This window comes from Aulostomus chinensis, chromosome 20, assembly GCF_037954235.1.
Source record: "Aulostomus chinensis isolate RoL2024-O1b breed Wild chromosome 20, RoL_Achi_v1.0, whole genome shotgun sequence".
Taxonomy (NCBI): Eukaryota; Metazoa; Chordata; class Actinopteri; order Syngnathiformes; family Aulostomidae; genus Aulostomus; species Aulostomus chinensis.
In genome coordinates this window covers 3,701,586-3,722,890 of record NC_141339.1, presented here as the reverse complement: position 1 = coordinate 3,722,890, position 21,305 = coordinate 3,701,586, and the positions used below count along the sequence as shown (strand labels likewise).

Here is a 21,305-nt window from a genome sequence, read left to right as displayed (position 1 = left end):
GCGGGGGCAGGGAGCTGAGAGGCATGGACTTCAGTGTGAACAATCAGTTCCCTAAGAAGATGCTGGAGCGCCGCAAATGCCTGTTCCCTGTCAGGAAAAAGTTCATCAATGGAGGATCCCACACTGTCATTCCAGTGGACAAACTATATGTTAACAGCCAGCTGTTCTGTGATCAGAGATCACCCCTTGGATCTATTAAAGTCTCCTCTCTCCACCCGAGATTCACCAGATTCACCCGAGTATGGTAATAGTATGGTTAAGCTAACGGATGAAGGTAACATCAACTTCTCTTATTCATTGTTTTTTCCTTTCAATACTCTGTTAATCACGGAAAAATATACAAACACTCTTGGCGGCGAAACAGGTGTAGCGACCGCTGGGACTGTGGTGATGCTTGCCAAGTGCCTTGGTAAAGCAGGATTACCTACAGCCAGAACCCCGACGCCGAGACAGGAGTGGTGTCTGTGGGTCGCAGTTGTGTAGCTTGGGTGAGGGCTGGATTTGACCACCTAGGAGCATGAGGGCGGCCAGCCTTTTTATTGCCCTTTGGCTGGGAGCTCCTTGGTCTCCCGGATGGGGGCCGAGCTGACCCGAGGGCTCTCTGCACCAAGTGAGGACCCCCCCAAGACCCGCCGGGTGCCCGAAAAGTCCTCTCTTTTTGACTCCCTCTCTTCCATCATATGAGCCATGTTGGCAAAGTACTGTTGGAGGTTCATCTGACGTGGGAGGGGAGCAATACGCTGGGTCTGTGCTGGTTGGTCCATTCTGTTACGTGTGGAGGGAGGAAGTAGACCCACGAGCAGACAGAGAGGGACGGTGCACAAAAGAGGATTATTGAAACTGGAGACTTGAGATGGGGACACTGGAGGCTTGAGACTGGGACACTGTAGCAGTGATGTTGTTAGGTACGTGTCCTGCATCCCTGACGCATTAAAATATTAAAAGGACGCAGTAAATTCACTATCCCCGTGTCAAAGGGACACACCTCATTTTTCCCATGAAAAACCATACATCGTGAACAACAACTTGCGTTTAAAATCACAGTAAGTAGCAAAAGAAACCTTGCCGTCAGCGGACCCGCGGCCTCATGTATCAACGTGGTTTATGCAAGAAAAACGTGCGTATGCCAGGATCGACACTCACGTTCAGATGTATTCACGCGAAAAGTTCTTGCACTGTTTCATGCCAATTCTGGAGGTGCCGTAGAAGATGGCGGAAAGCCGATTCTTGCGTTAAATGCACTTTGGTCCGTTTGGCGACACCCTGTGGCGATGTTTGGTAACTAACATTATTTGATAACTGCACATACATCGGGCACATAAAAACCTTCCAGCGGGAGAAGGTGGCCCGTTTCAGGGTGAGTCTTTCAACCTTCAGCCGGGCCATGCCCTGGGTGGTGGAACTGATCATCCGCCTCTCCCGCAGGTACATTAAATTCCCCTACGGTGCAGTTGAACAGGTCAATTTTAAAGAGAAATTTGCAGCAATAGCCGGATTCTCTGTGTAATCGGAGCCACTGACAGCACTCATGTTGCCATAAAAGCCCCATCCCACGAGGAATACGCTTAACGTTCATCGTAAGCAGGCGTGCTGCACATCGGCGACATGGCTGACGGATCAGTTTCTATTAAATATATTGCTTTATTTAAACGGATGATTCTGTGTATTTGTTGCCTTTACATCTGTGGCAAAGCATGTGGAAATGTTGCGTAAGAACTGGAGTTGCCACTTACCCTCCAGGCTCACGGAGTCAGCATGGGTGGTGGCGACACTCCTCCAGGGGGCAGCTGTACGCCGCTTGACCTCCACCTTGAGGTCCTGTTAGTGCCATTTTCCATATTGTTATTTAAATTTAGACCTAGATTAGACTTTTTTTTTAATCTCTGCAGGGGTGCGTTGCTCCGAGCCCACCTCGCTCACCCTCTCACTTCTTATCCCACTCAACGTTTATTGTTTACACTGACACCACTGGACAGGCTGACAAAACAGTCTGCTGTCTCTCCTCCACCTCCCCGACCAGCACCTCCAACAGCGGTCGCTCTGACATCTGCGCTAAATTCCACGCTGGGATGTATCAAGGAAACGTGCATGGATTCCGGCGCTCGCACATATTGATACATCCGGATTTGTTTGTGCGTACGCAACTTTTGCGACCGCAGTTTTTCAGGATGAGATCCACGCCAGTACTGATACATGAGGCCCCTGACGAGCGCTGTTTCAACCCTTTGCGCATTAACTCAGCGAAGACATCATCCCCTTGAGTACATGCTAGTTTAGCCACACTGGTGCTCTCTCATCATGCAGCCTTGACAGCATTTCATATGTGCTGTTCCAGCATGTTGGCACCTCATTGATGAGTTTGAGAGTGGGCCGTCCCACCTGTTGCTGCACCTGAGCTAGCTTCTCCTTGGCTGTAGTGCTTGAACAAAAATATGTGACAATGTGCCTGGCTTTGTGTCTGATGGCTGTAAGTGTGGGGACCTGATCGCATGATTTTCTAACTCATAAATTAAGACTGTGCAATGCAAATTGAGTGCCGAATTTGGAGGTGTCTAGTGGATGCTTTCATGTATGCCTCTGCGTCGGTCACAAAACACTTTACTTATTTGGTTATGGCCCAGTCCTCCATCATACCTCTTTTGACCTGGGCCAAACTGTCAGCAGTGTGACTCTGTGGAAAGTATTGCACTCCCAACACTGATGAACACAACTGCAAATTCTCATTAATGTAGTGACAGGTCAGAGCCAAGTTAGCCTCCATGTTCACAGATGTCCACATGTCAGCTGTTATACTCACTGCCACAGTTTGCTGTACTTTCATTTTCACTTGTTCCCGTTCCTCCTGGTACTTGTTGGCCACCATTTGGTTGATGGTCTGAAAATTAAACCAAACCTTTCACACAAACCTTTGTTGGCAAAACAAAATTACCTGAATATGAGGGTTACCTGAATCAGTTCCTTGTACCCGTCACTCTCCACAATGCTGAGGGGCTGGCAGTCCTTGAGAATGAAGTTCAGCAGTGCCTGATCAAGCAACTGCTTCCTGGAAGCTTGATGTTAAACATGAAGTGGAGAATAAATAAATAACAATTACTGATTCCTAATTAATTATCAACAAAGCAACTGTGGGAAATAAAGAGAATGGCTGTATACCTGAGTTTATCCTGGGTGTATCGGGAACTTCATTCTCATGCTTGGCCCGATAATGCCTCAGCATTGAGGAGGTGCTTTTGTTGGCATAAGACAGCTCTGAGGAACAAGTGCCACATTTCACCTGCAAAAAAATAATGTGAATAGTAAACTAAGAGTTACCTTGAAATTAATGTAAATAAAAATGGAACAAGACAAGTGGAAAATCTGAGAGGTACTGGGTGAAACAAGGAGATTGAAATAAATACCTTATTCTCCGATAGGAGATCAAAATGGTCCTACACGGCAGACAACTGGTGTTTCCCCTGGAGCTGCTCCATAATCCACAAATACATCCACAAGGAACCATGAGATTTAGATTGTTTTAGCAGTTGCATCCTGTTGACAGATGTGCTTCCTTATGAAAACAGTTTGGCACGTTTTTGCCAAGTCAACGCAGTTCATGCATTGGTCACGTGATTGTCTGAAAGCAGTACGCGCACCGATGCGGGGATTGTTCTGTGAGCTTGGTGCGCGCGTCGGCGCATCAGTGTTGCAGGACCCATCACTAGGAAGCATGTATTTGTGTATGAACCTTTTTAATGTGACCAGGCCTTTGTCACTACTTCATATGAGAAAAAAACAGGAGAAAGCATTCGAAACAGAATTAAACAAAAAAAAAAATTAAAGCCTTGGAGACAGTTTATGCTGCCTCCCAAGAGGAACATCTACTGAGAGAATAAAGGGAATTAAAATTAAAACTAAATAATTTACTCGACATCAAACACAATTTCAGCTGCAGAGATTACGCTTGGAGAACTTTGAACTAGACCTGTCAGTCCATTAAAAAAAAAAATCCAGTTAATCGCATGGTTGCCCATAGTTAACTCATTATTAATCACATATTTTTTTATCTGCTCTACATCTACCTTAAACTGATATTTTTCATTTTTTAATTAATCATATCAACGTGGGAGTAGGCAACTAGTTGCTTTCTGCAAATGCATTATTTTTATTAGTGTTGGAGCAATATACTGTGCAGAAGTACAAAGAAAACAAAAGAACCATCCATTTTCTTCTGCTTATTTCTATAAAGGGTCACGGGGGGTGGAGCCTATTCCAGCAGCCTTCACCTTGGATGGGTCACCAGTCCATCGCAGGGCCAACACATATAGACAGACAACTATTGGCTCTCACAGCCACGCTGACGGTCAGTTTAAAGTATCCAATTAGCCTAGTCTTCAATTGCATGTCTTTTGACAGTAAGAAGAAGTCGGAGTACCGGAGAGAACCCACACAGGCACGGGGAGAACATGCAATAAAAACAATGAATAAAATGTGCATTAAAAAGGAGGCAGAGCAATACAGAACAGGACTCAAATGATATGGTGGGGATATTGCGGGTGGTGGACGCCTACAATGGGCTCCTTCGTGCCAAACAATCCAGCATGGTTTGTTTTACGCCAGATGGGAACGGAGGGCTCTCTGCATCAGCTGTATGCTTCGTGAACAAGTGATACTTTAGACTGCTTGTATCCGGTGGAAACTAAATTCAGCTTTTCAGTGAATGCATGTCACTTTTTTTCTTGTCGAGACGGCCATCTGGCAGGGCTTTGAAGTTGAACTTTCCATTTAAAACTGATGTGTGCGTTTCCATGTTGGTCCTACCTGAAAGCTCATCTGCTCTCACTTTTTTTTGTTTACAAGCTGCATCTTGCGTGTGTGACAAGTGGTGCGTTCACTTCTGGTTTTCCGTGAACTACATTATGGCCCAAGTTTCAAAAAGCACCGTGCGTGTTAATCACAAAAAAATGATCAGCGATAAAGGGACGTTGGGTTAACTAGTTAAAAATGCGTTAACAGTGACACCTATACTTTGAACATAACACTAAATCCAGCAGAATTTTAGCAAACCAACTAAAACGGAACAAAGAGAGAAACAATATCCTCCATAAGGAACTCCACTGGGAAAATAACCTTTGACCCTGAAGAAATAAATTCCATTTTTAGGGAATTCTATAAAAAAAAAACCTTATTCGTCTGAGATTATTCCCTCCATATTTCAATCCAGGAACTTCAAGAAGCCCTTAAACATATGCCAAACAAGAAAGCCCCAGGACCAGATGGCTTGCCTGCAGAATTCTGCAAGGAGTTCTGGCCAGAGCTTGCACCAATATTCTACAAAATGTTCACCAAAATGCAGGAAACCTCAACCCTTCCACCCAACATGAACTGTGCAAATATCAGCCTTCTCCTTAAACCGGACAAAGACCCAGCACCTCCATCAAGCTATCGTCCAATATCACTTATGAATGCAGATATTAGAATTATCTGCAAGGCGCCAACTAGAAGGCTTGAAAAAGTAACACCTCACATAATACATCCTGACAAGACCGGGTTGATTAAAGGACGGCACTCTACCAACAACACACGTAGACTTATCAACCTGATAGACTACTGTAACAGTCAGAACAAGGATGCCATAATTGTCTCCCAAGATGAGGAAACAGCATTCAACAGGTTAAATTGGAATTTTCTCTTCACCACATTACAAACATTTGGGTTCAGAGATAACTTTGTGAACTGGATCAAAACATTTTACCGCACTCCCAGTTCTTGCATTAGAACAAATGAGCAAACTTCTCCAAGCTTCTCTCTCCAAAGAGGAACCAGACAGGGTTGTCCACTTTCCCCTTCCCTTTTTGCTATACTCAGAGCCACTTGCAGCTGCAGTTCAGCAGAACAAAAATATCAAGGGAATTGATACAACAAATGTGAACCATAAGATAAGCCTTTATGCTGATGATGTATTACTTTTCTTATGAAATGCACAAACATCTCTCCCTGAAACTCATTGATGAATTCTCAACTAATCTGACTACTCCATTAACTGGAGCAAGTCGACTGTCCTGCCCATCAACTCAGGTTTCCAGAGTACACTCGCCGCACCACTATGTAACCTATGTGATGCTACGCTCCAGCACAATATTGGTGCTGGGATGAAGACACAAAATTCTGGCTAGTATCAGAAGAGGGATTTGACTCTAGGAGTGGAGGGAAAAAACTGAAACGGACCCCAGGGTGAATGGCACCAAGTTATTTTATGGCAAAATAGTTAAAAAAAATACAACCTTTAATCACATATATATTTTAAAACAAATCCCTGAATACACGACAGGGTAAAATTCAGCACATGTATGAGACCCAGTGGCACACAGTTCAGACCCAGAATTTGACTGTCAAAGGGATTCGGGAGTGTTGGGGCGTGAGAGGATGTGCTTAGTTGATACTGGGCAGTGGGTGAATATGATTGAATGAATGTAGTGTTGCGAGGGGAGGGGAAGAGTCAGTTGGCTGCCAAAGGAGCCTCCTACCAGCCCGACCGAGTGGAGGAGGTTCAGTTCCAAACACGAGCTCGGTGAAGTTTAGTTCAGTTCCAGACACAAGCTCGTTGTGATTCAGTTCAGTTCCAGACACACGTTCATCACCTCATTGGGACTAGCTCGCCATCAAACCTGGCCTGTATAAACAACCCGACCGGGTAAGGTTCCAGTGTATACACATTAAAAAAATACATGAAAACACTACAAAAGAATGCATGTCACATTATAAAGTGTCACAGTATCATAGTTCCCATATTGTACAATATAATTCACTAATAACCCGTAACTCTTTGCTTTTACAAGCTTACATACATGCACTATATCTTTAAACAATAAACACATATTACTTATATTGTTGTTCACTTAATGATAGAGTAGGCACATTACCACCGATGCTAAATGAGTGCAGCAGCTAACCCCTAGGAAGCTAATATTAGCTCGACTCAACAATTCAGTCTTTGTCTCGCATAACGCTCCGTCCGGCGCACGGCAGCTCGACAGTCGGCTCCTATAGTCCACACGGGTTATAATTTATATTTAGTCTTTGAGCATTAGGTGAGAAATAAGCGATAGAGTCACGACATACCTTTGCAGCAGCGTCTCCCCAGCGTGCCCGCTCGCAAACGCTGGCAGCGCGTCACTACCGGATCTTAAATAGCGTGATAGGTTGACCTTAATCACGAGACCATGACGTAACGACGTGACGACGTCAGATGTAGCGAGAGGACGTTAAGTGACGGAAATTAACAGGGGTTGTTTCACCCGGGTTACAACTACAGCCAGGAAACATTAAATACCTGGGTATCAACGTCTCTGCCAAACATTCCGACCTGACACAGCTAAATCACATCAACCTAAATAAAGAAATAGAGGATGACCTCACCCAGTGGAGGGGACTACCCATATCACTTAAGGGAAGAGTAGCAGTGAAAATGATGATCTCTTGGACAGAATAACAGATTTTTTTTTTTTACAGCTCTCACTGCCTAACCTACTGTCTAAAATTAACTCAGTCGTATCTACAACAAATCTAACAATCTCTATTCATTCCTCCAAATGGGAGAATGATCTGACAATCAACCCAGACCCGAACTTTTGGATACAAATCTGCTCCAACACATTTAGAATGATTCAAAATGGCAACCTACAATTAATAAATTACAAGGTTCTCCACAGGACACACTTCACAGGACAAAGGATGTTCTAGATGGGCCTCACCAGACTGCGATCTGCATGCTATTTGGCTTTGCACACCAGTTAACAATTTTTGGCAGGGGTTTTGTGAAGACCTATCATGGTGGTTGGGGTACCCCATCCCCACCTCTCCCTCACTTTGTCTGCTAGGTGACCTCACTAATGTTAATATGGAAGTAAATAAATCCTGCATGCTCCTCACTGCTCTAGGCATCACAGAAAAGGCCACCCTGATTAATTGGAAAACCAAACCTAAGCATTACTTAATATAGAAACTTTTATGAGACCACATTTCCATGGAGAGAATATTTGCTTAGGAGAAAATGGATCGCAGAGTTTGAACAAATCTGGTCCCCGATAATTAAGGCTTTTTGGCCTTGGCCCTGGGGCGGGTGGCTATGGACTTCACCCCAGAGGCTGGTGTCCATGCTGTCTCCCAGCGGGGTCCTGCACTGAGGGGTGCAGCGCCGGCCCGGTCCCTGTGTGTTGGCGGGGCGTACCAGGACCCACTGTGGCGGCTCGGGACACGATTGCCCCCGGATGCTGGGAGGAGGCAGGGAGGGTAGTGAAGGAGGGTTAAGAGGGGGTGGAGAGGAAGGAGGCGATATGGGGGGCGGAGGGGGGTAGAGAGGGAAGTCGGGACCTGCGACCTGCTGTCCTGGGACACTGCCCGCACCCCCAGGGGGTCTCCTGCGTTCAAATGGGGTGCACTTGGCTCAGCCTTGTCCTTGGTTGGGCTGAGCCCTGGCACAGCGTCTTGGACGGTCACCACTCCTGGACGATGGGAGGATGTGTGGTGACATAGGAGGGGTGGAGGCTGGCCTCCTGGTTTTATTTTTGGAGATTTTAATGCATCTGCAGATTATAGAATTTCAAAACAATTCTATGAGTTAAAAGTTGTATTTATTTATTTGCATGTTATATTCACAGATCGCATACTTCCTTTGTTGTTTCTTTCACAAATCATGCTCCAGCTGTATCACCCCACAAAGGTATTTGAAAAAAATATTTCATACCAAAACAAATGTACTGGTGTGCCGTAAATTTTTTTTTTTCCTGCAACTTATATCGCAAGAAAAAAATATGGAACTCACAATGACGTACAAAGACTGTGTTTGTTACAGCTACAACAGCCTCTCCAAGCAAGAATACAACTCTTGTTTGGGGTACCAGGATTAATAATGAATTCATCTGTTTCAAGGGCTAAACTGGATATAAACTCTGAGAACTCAGATAAGAATTCAGAATATGGACCAGGAGGGTGTTACACAATAACAAATACAGGTATGCAGAGTTTTCTAGGCTGAATGTGAAAGAATGAGAAAAAGGCTTTCAAATAAATTCAAATTTATTTGAGGTTTGGGATTTATTACTAGACCTCTGATCATAATGGCAGCAAGACCCCACGAAACATTGGACGTTGTATAGAAGTGCTGATCATGTCTATGTTGGGTCGGTCAGTCCATCGACGTCCAAATTGGGTCCAATTTTTGACAACCAACGATGACCCAACTTGGACGTCATATTGATGTTCAACATTTGACCTTTGAACTGGGCAAATTTTGGACGCTAATCTATGACATCTATGACAGGTGCAGGAAATTCATGCAAGACACAGTATGGCAAAAACACGACACGTTTCATGCTCTGGTAGAACTTGAATTTTTTGGCTTGTTCTCTCCCTAAACATGTATACTTTCCAACTACCATATAGAAACATGCAAATTACTCATTTAGGGGGTGTTTTTATTGAAATTTGCTTCCTCGTGACATTAGATTTCCCCTAAATTCCCCAAAAGCCAGCATTCTTATGTTTCGTAACCTCATTGTCCTCCACTTATCCATTCAGTCCAGGTCCTGGGTGCAGAAGCCTCAGCAAAGCAGCCCAAACTATCCTCTCCCCAGCCACTTCCACTAGCTCGTCAAGAGGAATTCGAAGGTGTTTCCCAAAGGTGTAATACCTCCTAACACCACGTACAATACTGCTCACAGTATTTGATATCCATCAACGCTACATTCTCAAGCTCCCTGCTGTTCCACTGCGAAATGTGACAGAGAGGAAATGTCCTTATTTGGATCACATTCCTACACCTGTCAAAGATGTCACATTTGCATCAAAAACTGTATCCAGTTCGAAGGTCAAATGTTGACCATAGATGTGACATCCAAGTTGGTTCGTGGTTGGATGTCCAAAAAGTGGACCTAGTTTGGACGTCGAATAGATGTCCAGAATTGGTGATGTACAGAGCAGCCCAACATAGTCACGATCTGCAACTCTATCGAATGTCAGCTCGTTCTCATCACAGCACTACATGTGTATTTTGCATGTTTCTTCATGGTGGTTTGAAAGTTTACATTTTTAGGGAGAGAACAAGTCTTTCCGTTAGCAACAAACAATGAATTTGCCATTTGAAGTAGCAGCCCATCATAACCATTGCACTTTTAATGTATATGCATCTACTAGCTATGTCCAATGTCTATTTAAATTTGTTTTACCTATTTATTACTGGATACAATTTTATAATTGAAATATTATCAGAGTCTCATGCAACGGAGTCATCTGATAGGCCTTCAACATCATTGAATGTGCACTAAAAAGCATTCCTTCAACAGCTTGAATATGATTGGTTCTTGACGTGGGATTGAGTGTTTGCTTCTTCGATGAATGTTCCACGCAGGCGTAGAACTGATCGGGTGCTTTCAAAAACGCAGTAAAACACATACAACAATAGTTTGCACGGTCATTCTGCATGCGCAGAACAGATCAGGTAGGTGGTAAGAATCAAGCACAGACACACACAACTTCTCAACCTGCATCACTGTGGTGAGGAACACCTTACGATTGTCCATCTGCTATATGAACGCATTGATTTTTAAGATTACAAGGAAGAGCAACTCCTCTAAATTAAAGGTAAGTTTGGTCAGCCATGTGAATTCTATGTCCATGTGTATAGTATGTATAGAAAATTCTACTAATGTTATGTAGTTCAGGCAACATCTCTTCACAAACCTGCTGTGTTAGCAACTAGTTCTACAGGCACAAGTGGCTAAAGGCGTTAGCTGTTAGCATGCCTTGTAAGGACGCATTTGTTTTAGATTACCTTGCCGCACAGTAATCTTCCACAAGGGAACATGTTGTGTATGTAAATGGAACTGTACTGTACTGTAATGAGCTTCATCATTTAGCAGCGTAAAAGTACAGGGCCAATAAAAAGCAGTTCCAGAAGAGCAAAGAACAGCATTTAAATACCAAAACAGAGGCTGTGTTTAAGTATGTACAGAGTAAAATTGCAATTTTCATGAAAGTACTTTGCAGTTCAGCAAGTTCTGTAGATGCACCAGTAATTGTTAGAATATTGCATATAATGTCTTATTTCTCTTCCAATAAAGAGGCAAAGAAATTTATAACCGGTAACATTGCTTGGGTCATTATTAAATATGACATTAAAAATCTTGAATCTTTAAGTTCCTGTGACAACAAGAGGTGACAAAAAATTTTACGACAAAAAAAAGATCAGCAACATGATTGGCCAGCAATCAGAATGAGTTGGCGAACTAAAGGGTAGAAGAGATCAACTGGAGGCAGTAGGAATTCAACAACACCCCCATGAACTTGAAAACAAGGACCTGAGTGAGCATGTGTGAGAAAAGGAAAGACAGAATGAAGGAGAGATGACAGGCTGTGAGGCTGAGAGCAACATGTAGTCTTCCTGACTGTACTTATGTTTTGCTTCTTTGCACTGTCACGACTTGAAGGGAATGAGACTGGAACCACAGTTGGTGCACGAAGGTGCTGTGTGAAGTGAAGCATGAGGGGGACGGGCGGGGGCTCACAATGCAGTTGTGGGGCCTAGGGCCTATCTCGACATGTACCTGCTCCACACAAGGAAAAAAAAAGAAAACCACAACTACACTTAGGTTTCCATATTCATTCCGAAACCCTATATACAAACTGGATTCTTCAATCAGTTTTCATTAATCCATGAAGATGGTTTTGTTGAGAATAAATTATTGAATATATATATATATATATATACATATATGTTGAAAATCGCACTTTATTTAAGCTTTGTGTTCTTATAATCACCAATAAATATATTTCCAGATATGATCATTTTAAAAGCAGATCGAAACCAGTGATAAAAGAAAGCATAGATAAAGGGATTAAGCATTGAGTTTGACAGTGCCAGCCAATTAAGAGCTTCATACAATGGCAGTGGTACTGTCACAGGATTTAGAAGTTGAAAATAAAAACATAGAAAGAAGGGGCTCCAACAGATGAGAAAAACCCCCATAACTATAGCCAGAGTTTTGGTGGCCTTCCTCTCACTCTTACTGACCGTCACTCCAGACTTCCTGGTTGTGTCCTGGATGCTGCGTGCCTGTTTCTGTGCCACAAGGAAAATCTTCACATAGATACAGACCATGATGATCATTGGCAGGTAAAAAGAGAAAACAGGTCCTGAAATATTTGCAATCAAAATATCCATGTGACACTTTTCTCCACATTGTTCATGGTTCAACCCTGCAATTATAAAGCCAATGGCAACTAGAGCAGAGACACTCCAGATGACCAGGATCATGATCACAACCACATTACTAGTGATTGTTAATCTGTATGTCAGAGGATGACACACTACAAAATATCTGTCAATGGAAATACAGCAGAGATTCAAAATAGAAGCTGTGCTCAGAGTAACGTCAGCATTTTCTCGTATTTTACAAAAAACGTCATTTTGGTACATACAAGAACTTACAGTGAATTCCATACTGAGAGGAAAAGCTACAACACCAACCAGCAGATCAGTCACAGCCAGAGACAGAATAAGATAGTTAGTAGGAGTGTGGAGCTGTTTGAAGTAAATGATGGAGATTATTATCAGGAGGTTCCCACAAACTGTGATAACAGATACTGAGCCAAGAAGAAGATTCAATAAAACACACATTGTGGAGGAGGTTCTTGTTACTACAGAGAAATGATCCACTTGATAACAGGGATGTATGACATTGACATGAGTGCGGTTGAAAAAGACCTCTGCTGCCATGCTTCTGAGTTCCTGCAAACCAGTTTTCTGTTACTGACATGAAACATTTATAACACTTAAAATATTTGTCATTATCTAATACCACAAAGAATTTGATAAGTCTATACAGTTTCTGGTTTCCTTACCTAAAATGCTCACAGCGTCCCATGGATCAGTGCTGATTTCTGTTCTTCAGTGCTGTGTCACTGTACACTGCCTTGATTTTTATAAAAGTTTCTCTTTCATTAACATATTTCAGATATATTCCAGTTGTCCAATGAAAACTAGAGGTGGAAAGTAGGTCCCACTGTGACATGTATTGCAGCTCAAAGGCACGTGAGTTAAAAAAAAAACAGAAAAAAACTAGGTGGTCTGACTGGCATTTTCTCCCCGTTTATGGCTAAGCACTCTGGTGGTCAGTCTCACTGTACAGCAGTGCTGCAGTCCCAGCTGCAGTTGGAGTAGAGGAGAGTTTCAATAAAGATTAAGAAAAATCCTGAAAATATTTCAAAAAATACATTATGGAGGGGTCATGAAGTTGTTTTGAAAAGTGAGATATTTTAACTGTAATATGAAAAGCAGAGTTTGTTCAGTTTTGCTCTGTGTTTCAAGTTCTGTTTTGATACATTGTGACAAAAATATACAACAAGGATTAACAGAACAAGAGTGCATTCTTAGGTCTAAAGATAAATGGTATTTTCATTCACATTTTGGCTCTTTTTGTTGGCATAAATCGTTTTGTTAAAAATTATACAAATTAGCTGATGACATCACCTAGCAACTTTGAGGACATGCTGCGTGTGACATCCTCCACAACGCTGTAGCCAAACTTCAAACACAACATCCTGAGGCTCTGTTGCTAATCTCTGGGGACTTTAATCATGTCACTCTGGACAAAACATTGACTGCTTTCCACCAGTATGTAGACTGCTTTGCTGCTTTGCAAACTACAAGCCCTAAGAGACAATTGAAGACTCAATTGTTCAGAGAGCACCTAGCACTTAACCTGACTCTTCTCCCCTTTGTCCCGTGGGGTAGAATAAGTCAGAGGGTCCAAGACCCAGCACTTCGTGATTATGTAGCACGAACTGTGTTGTGTGACGTTATATGTTTGTCCAAAAAAAAAAAAAGGGGGGGGGGCGACACTTCTTCTGCCACTAGATGGCAGTACCTGTGACCAAATCACAACTGAAGCACTTTTGCGCTTACTATGGGTTTTTTCTTAAGTCTGAATTCTTGCTTGTGTTGTACGTCGCTTTGGAGAAAAGCGTCTGCTAAATGAAATTGTAGAATTGTAGATAACCAGTGACATCAAAGGCCTTCTGAACCTGAAGAAGAAGGCCTTCAAAGATGGTGACACACAGGAGCTCAAGCGGATACAGAAGGAACTCAGAGTCCAGCTCAGGGAGGCGAAGGAGCAGTACAGAAGGAAAATAGAACAAAGGATGCAGAACAACAACATGAGGGAGGTGTGGGCAAGGATGAAGACCATCACTGGCTGCAATACAAAGAGAGGTGCCCCCATTGAGGGGGATGTGGGAAGGGCAAACCAGCTGAAACAGTTTTTTAACAGGTTTGATCACCCCATCCCATCCACACCTCTGAGCACAGCAACTACCACCCACCCACCCCCACAAGCCATCACCAGCACAGAAGAGGAAACCCCCCCCCCCCCACACCACCAATGATCACAGAAGCTCAGGTATGTGGAGAGCTGAGGAGGCTGCACCCCGGCAAAGCCGCAGGTCCAGATGGAGTAGCCCCTAGATGACTGAAGGCCTGTGCGCTGGAGCTGGGACACCCCCTACAGCGCATCTTCAACCTGAGCTTGGGACAGGGGAGGGTTCCCCAGCTGTGGAAGACATCCTGCATCATTCCAGTCCCAAAGAAACCACTCCCTGGAAATCTGAATGATTACAGGCCAGTTGCCCTGACGTCCCATGTGATGAAGACCATGGAACAGCTGCTGCTCCACTACCTGAGGCCACAGACCCACCACGCTCTTGACCCTCTGCAGTTTGCTGACAGGGATAAGGTGGGAGTATAGGATGCCATCTTCTTGCTCCACCGATCTCTCTCTCATCTGGACAGAGACAGCGGTGCTGTGAGGATTACATTTTTGGACTTCTCCAGCGCCTTCAACACCATCCAGCCTCTGCTCCTCGGGGACAAACTGACAGAGATGGGAGTAGGATCATACCTGGTGGCATGGATAACGGACTACTTGACTGGCAGACGTCAGTGTGTACGACTGGGGGACTGCAGGTCCGACACTGTGGCCAGCAGCACAGGAGCACCGCAGGGAACTGTGCTCTCTCCGGTCTTGTTCACCCTGTACACGTCCGACTTCCAGTACAACTCCGAGCTCTGCCAGGTACAGAGGTTCAAGGATGACACGGCCATCGTGGGATGTGTCAGGAGGGGACAAGAGGATGAGTGCAGAGAACTGATCCAGGACTTCAACACATGGTGTGACTCCAACCACCTGCTTCTCAACACTACCAAGACCAAGGAAATGGTATTGGACTTTAGGAGAAGCAGGCCGCACCCTAAGCTTGTTCAGATAAAAGGAGACTGTGTGGAGGTGGTACACACCTACAGATACCTGGGAGTGCAGCTGGATGACAAGTTGGACTGGACTGCCAACACGGATGCTCTGTGCAGGAAAGGACAGAGCCGTCGGTACTTCCTTAGAAGGCTGGTGTCCTTCAACGTCTGCAAAAAGCTGCTACAGATCTTCTATCAGTCTGTGGTAGCAAGCGCCCTCCTGTACGCAGTGGTGTGCTGGGGGGGGGCAGCCTCAAGAAGAAGGACGCTGCACGCCTGGACAAGCTGGTGAGGAAGGCAGGCTCTGTCGTTGCCTCAGAGCTGGAGAGCGTGACATCGGTTGCAGAGCAACGGACGCTGAACAGGCTCCTGTCCATCATAGACAATCAGCATCATCCACTGCACAGCGCCATCTCCAGGCAGAGGAGCAGCTTCAGTGACAGACTGCTGTCACTGTCCTGCTCCACGGACAGACTGAGGAGATTGTTCCTCCCCCACGCCATGCGCCTATTCAACACCTCTCAGGGGAAAAAATAACAAAAGACACAAAGCCCTGGACTCACTACACACACACACACGCACTTTGTCACACACACGTCTACAGGATGGACTCTGCAAGTGTGTACTAACTGCCCACTGCAAATTGTATGTTGCACACTGTCATTTTGCACAACTGCACTATTACTATTATTATTGCAACATTATTACTGTTATGATTATGGGTACATTGTCATTTTGCACAACTACAGTATTATTTTATTGGAAGATCCTAGATTGTATTTTGAGTATTTTATTATCTTTATGATTCAATTACTTTATTGTTTTGTATTTTATATTTTTATTTTTATCTTTCTGTGGTTAAAGAAGCCCGTCGGGCAGTTGAACGAAACGGAGTGTGACTCGCCTCGGTGAGATTCAAGTAACATTCAAGCCAATATGGTTTTTATGACATAGATTGTACATTTTATACGCGTATTTTCGCTATAAAAGAGAGCTATAGCATTATGCCAGACTGTGCCTGACAAATGTATTTTAAATTAATGAATGTTCAAAAACGATGTATTTTTCATTGTACCCATCTTTCTTGTTTATTATCATTTGCCATATAATTAAATTAACTTCGTGCTAAATTTAACAAAAAAATTAATATTTAGTCGACTAATCGTTTCAATAGTCGGTGACTAGTCGACTACTAAAATAGTTGTTAGTTGCAGCCCGAATGTTCACGCCAAACGCAACGTGAATTTTCACGTCACTTTATTCGCGCTAATTTGACCGCTGGATCAATATGTTTATATTCGCAAATAAAGCAACGTGAAAATTCACATTGCCGTTTGGTGTGAACACAGTCAGTTAGTAACTATTTCATACACACATAGAACGTGACATTCTATTCCACCCTTCTGCAGTTTGTGCCCCTATCTGGCAACCCCCAGAAAAAAAATCCTAGACCCGAACCCAGAGAGGGTTATTTGGTAGTGTGGCTTCCTGGAAAACAATACATTTTTATGTTTAGGCAACCCCATGATTGTCACACTTTTTCTGTTACAAACTGACCCCGGCCCCCCATCAGAGAAGGGGAAAGTTATGTGGCCCTCTCAGAAAAAAGTTTGGGGACCCCTGATTTAAATGTTTATGTTGAGAGAATAATTATGGATCGTAGTTCACTAGTCAGGAAGTAGTCACGTAACTGTAGCCTGCACAGCAATAGGAAAAGAAACTAACTACTGGTATTCGGCTACTGTTGACAGAGAAAGTGACGAATCCAATTTTGAAGACGGGGAGGAAGATTTTATGTTGAGCAACCAACCCTATATATACCAAATACGCAGATGTCAAACTAAGGGAACTGGATGTCAAAAGAGCCCGCGAGGCCGGACAGGTTTGACAAATTCCATTTTTGGTCGGAGCCACACTTTGGGATACAGCACATCAGTGTAACTTGTAATTGTATTCATGTGCCCCGTTGACAGAATCCGATCTAAAGTTGGTCAACAGGACACAAACTGGGCTTAGAATATACCAAGAGTGTAACTAGCGTTAGTTTTAATTGTCACTCAAAAAACACTTGGCCTGTTAAGTTCTGTTAAACGCTAAACTTTACAAAACCCAAATAGGCAACTAGCCATGTTTAGACTAGCCCCTCGACAGGCAGGCTAGCTAGAAAGTAGGTTTAAAACAGTACACAACCTGTACGTCTCTAGCACTCCGTGCATCAAGGTGGGCAAACGGCACTGCTGTCCTTTTCAATAACTGAACGTTGAATAGATTTGGCTTTTGAAACTCCTCTGGTTTAAAAGGATCACTGCATAACAGCCAATCTCATAAGTCACATCTGGGCTGATTCAGATCCATGCCAGAGGCAACCACCCACATTTTCTTCCTTTGTTGGTGCAGAAACTAGAAAACAGTGGAAACTCTTACTTTGCCTTTGCCTTTGGGAGTCTTTAGTTTGGCAGTTTCTAAACTTACACTGGTGCTACATGATGTCGATAGTTGCAGTTGCGACAGCTCGTGCCTCCCGCAGTTAAGATGCTACCCCGGGTAGCTGCCCGGTTCGCCCATGCCTTAAACTGCTTTTTTTGTACAATTAGATAATAAGTGATGATGATGAATTTCATCTGGTGTCCTCTGTTGAAACTTTCTTGGGCCTCATCCCTACTAATCTGACCCCTGGGCCTTGACCTGGGGCTGAACCTGTGCTGTCTTCCATACATTCTTTTATAGTAGTAACTTTGTAGTGAGAACACTTACTGATAATAAAGCTGACGCTTACGACGCCAGCATTGTCCAGATGCATTGCTGTGTTTAGACTAAGTGAAAGGTCACATTTGTTGACTGGTAAGACCCAACATTGCTAGGATGACTGTTTGTGCGGGGTGGAACTCAGATGCTCAGGGGGAGCTCTCACAGCGAACCTTGCACATCTGTATTGAATATATCTCGTGAAGTGTCCAGTGAAAGCATCTGAGTCTCCAACTTGTCTGTTGTATCTGACGAATTCTCTCATCACACAAAATCCCTCTACGTTAAGGAAAAAGGCCTGTCAATATGTCTTCAGATATACAGTATTGTGAAAGAATATAACTTAATGTTGATCTGGAATATCAGTGCTCTACAGCAAAATGTAGGTCATGAAAACGGAGAGGCACAGAGAACTAGCATGACTAAATCAACTCCAATCACAAGGGTCAGCTCACTATTGGCTCAGATTTAGAATATTTTCATGATTAGCAGAATCTCTGTTTTGTTTTACTGGAGTGCTGATATGTTCATCAAAAGGTGTTTTATTTTGATTTTGTTCCAACTGTCTGTGTTTTTAGAAATCACCACAGAGAAAAACAGATCATAGATTTTGGGCTGGTTTCTCAGTTAAGCCCCTGGAGATGGCCAAGTAGTTAAACAACTACACCTTAGTCGACAGATTTCAATTCACAATTCAACATGCCATTCAAAATTTAGTTGGAAGCTCTTCTATACAGCAAAATACATTCTCTGAACATATTGAGAAAAAGAACTGATATGTGATGCTCAGGAGTTATTTGCAAAGTTTAATGAAAAATAAATGTTTTCATATCATCTAGGTTTTGTTTAGACTAATCATTGACAATTTTTTTTCCAGATATGATCATTCTGTAAGCCGACCTGAACCAGCTGTAAAAGAAAGCATAGATAAGGGATTAAGCATCGAATTTAACATTGCCAGCCAGAGAAGACTTTCAAACAAAAGCAGTGGTACTGTCAGAAGACTTAGAATTTGGAAATAAAAAACCCATAAAGAGGGGGGTCCAACAGAAAAACCCCTTGCTCAAAAGTCAGAAGCAAGAAGAGTGGAAGAAAGAGCCCAAGCAACGGGTGGTGTCACAACTATTATAGTAAACTGGTCCACCTTGGTGGAGTGACCTTTGACCTGTTTGTGGTTGCTGGTCAATGAGAACACTTTGCTGTCCCCAATGCTAGTAAAATTTTGCATCACAATTTTTACAATACATTTGATTATACTGGAAAACAACTTTTTTTTAGCCCTCAGTTTAGTTTTAAAGACGGGAAGCAAAGCCTGATGATTATTTGTAACACGTGAGCTACTTTTCACTGAGGTTTGAAAATCCTTTAATGTTACAGGAGGGGCACAACAGATGTCAGGCCAGTGAATAACTGCATTAATCAGGCTTCACTTCCTGTAAACAAAACTAGATTAAGAAGTAGTTGTCCAGTGCATGTGAGCAAATGTGTGGCTAAGAACATGACATGAATGAGGTGAATGTGATCATTTAATTAGAATTATGTAATGATTGAATATGATGAATATGTAATAATTTAGGTTCAAAATGAAAGGTCTGATGACAAAATGATAGATGTTAATATCATCTTAGTTCTGTGTGAGTATTGTGAGATGATGAGCTTTTGATCACGTTCTGTTCATATGTCATCACCATATGAGGAGTTGATTGTGTATAAGTACATGACATGATTTGTTTGTATTAAGTTGTGCAGGCTGTGAATCACACCCGAACTGTCAGGGCTGAATGACCAAAACAACAGGACAAGATGACCTGACTGTGTCGCAGGGTTGCCTCCGGGTGTTGGTTGGCCCTCTCCGTTTGGCCGTTACTCTGGGGATGGAAGCGTGAGGACGGACTGAAAGAGGCACCAATGAGTGAGCAGAAAGCCTTCCAGAAGCTAGAGGTGAATTGTGAGCCATGGTCAGAAACAATATCCAGGGGCAAACCATGGCACTTGAAGACATGTTCAAAGATAAGGGTGGCAGTCTCCTTGGCAGACCGGAGTTTAGGTAGTGGGATGAGGTGGAGAGATTTAGAGAAGCGGTCCACCACTATGAGGATGGTGTTATTACCGTCTAAGATGGGAAGGCCAGTGACAAAGTCCAGTGCAACGTGGGACCAGGGCCTCCTGGGGATGGGGAGAGGTTGCAGAAGTCCGGCTGGAGGTTGAGTAGAAGTCTTATTCCAAGCGCAAATGGGGCAGGCAGAGACAAAAGTGTTGGCATCCTTCAACATAGTAGGCCACCAGAACCTCATTCTGATGATGATGGCAAGAGAGGCGGGAGGAATGCCCCCACTGCAGGACCTGGGAATGGAGGCGTTGAGGGACAAACAACGATTAGCAGGACATTGACTGGGAACGATACTGTTGGCATGGGCGGCGCAAACCTTGGCCTCAATATCCCACTGATATGCCCCGACAAAACAGTGGTCTGGGAGGATATTACTGGGTTCTTTGGGGACATCAGATGAGGGAAAAATGCGTGACAGAGCATCTGGTTAACCATTCTTGGAGCCAGGGCGGAAGGACAGGGTGAAGTTGAACCGAGAGAAGAAGAGCAACCAGCGGGCTTGGCAAGAGTTGACGCGTTTGGCAGAACGAATGTACTCAAGGTTCTTGTTGTCAGTCCACACCAAGAAAGGCACAGCAGACCCCTCAAGCCAGTGTCGCCATTCCTCCAGAGCCAGTTTGACCGCCAACAATTCACAATCGATAATGTCATAATCGCGCTCTGATGGGGAGAGATGGCGAGAAAAAAAAAAAAGGACAAGGGTGTACCTTTCCATCCTTAGCCGACTCCTGGGACAGGACGGCTCCAACGCCCACATCGGATGCGTCCACCTCCACAATGAACTGCCAGTTCAGGTTGTTTGAGGATGGGGGCTGAGATGAACCTTCTTTTTAGGTCCTGGAAGGCCTTGGAATCTGCAGAAGACCAGGAAAACTTAACAAGAGTAGAGGTAAGGGCAGTGAGTGGGGTGACCAGTGCACTAAAGTTCCTTATGATCCGTCGATAAAAATTAGCAAACCCCAGGAATCGCTGTAGCTCTCGACAGGTAAGTGGGTTGAGGCCACTCCAAAATGACCTTGACCTTAGCCTGATCCATCTCCATCTTTCCAGCAGACACCACATATCCTAGGAACGAGACTGTTGGGCAGTGGAACTCACACTTCTCAGCCTTAACATAGAGTTGTCACAGTCCCTGTCAGTGTCTGTGTTTTGTGAGTGGGCGTGTGTTTTTGT

At 43.8% G+C, this 21,305-nt stretch overlaps 1 protein-coding gene and 1 long non-coding RNA gene across 2 annotated transcripts; both read right to left on the bottom strand.

The window, feature by feature from the left end:
- Nucleotides 1-2,832: 2,832 nt before the first annotated feature.
- LOC147242264 (uncharacterized) lies at nucleotides 2,833-3,498 on the bottom strand. The gene is made up of 4 exons (XR_015110606.1): nucleotides 3,399-3,498; nucleotides 3,154-3,274; nucleotides 2,947-3,050; nucleotides 2,833-2,875 (listed from the first exon to the last, which is right to left on the bottom strand). It is a non-coding gene; the product is annotated as an uncharacterized LOC147242264 (long non-coding RNA).
- An 8,266-nt stretch (nucleotides 3,499-11,764) lies between these two features.
- Nucleotides 11,765-12,751, bottom strand: LOC147242263 (trace amine-associated receptor 1-like). The gene has a single exon (XM_086189463.1). The coding sequence runs from the start codon at nucleotides 12,749-12,751 to the stop codon at nucleotides 11,765-11,767; it is 987 nt and encodes a 328-aa protein (XP_086045589.1).
- Between the last annotated feature and the right edge of the window lie 8,554 nt (nucleotides 12,752-21,305).

Coding starts and splice junctions, on each gene's coding strand:
- LOC147242263 (XM_086189463.1), bottom strand. CDS start 12,751: ATGGCAGCAGAGGTCTTTTTCAACCGCACTCATGTCAATGTCATACAT.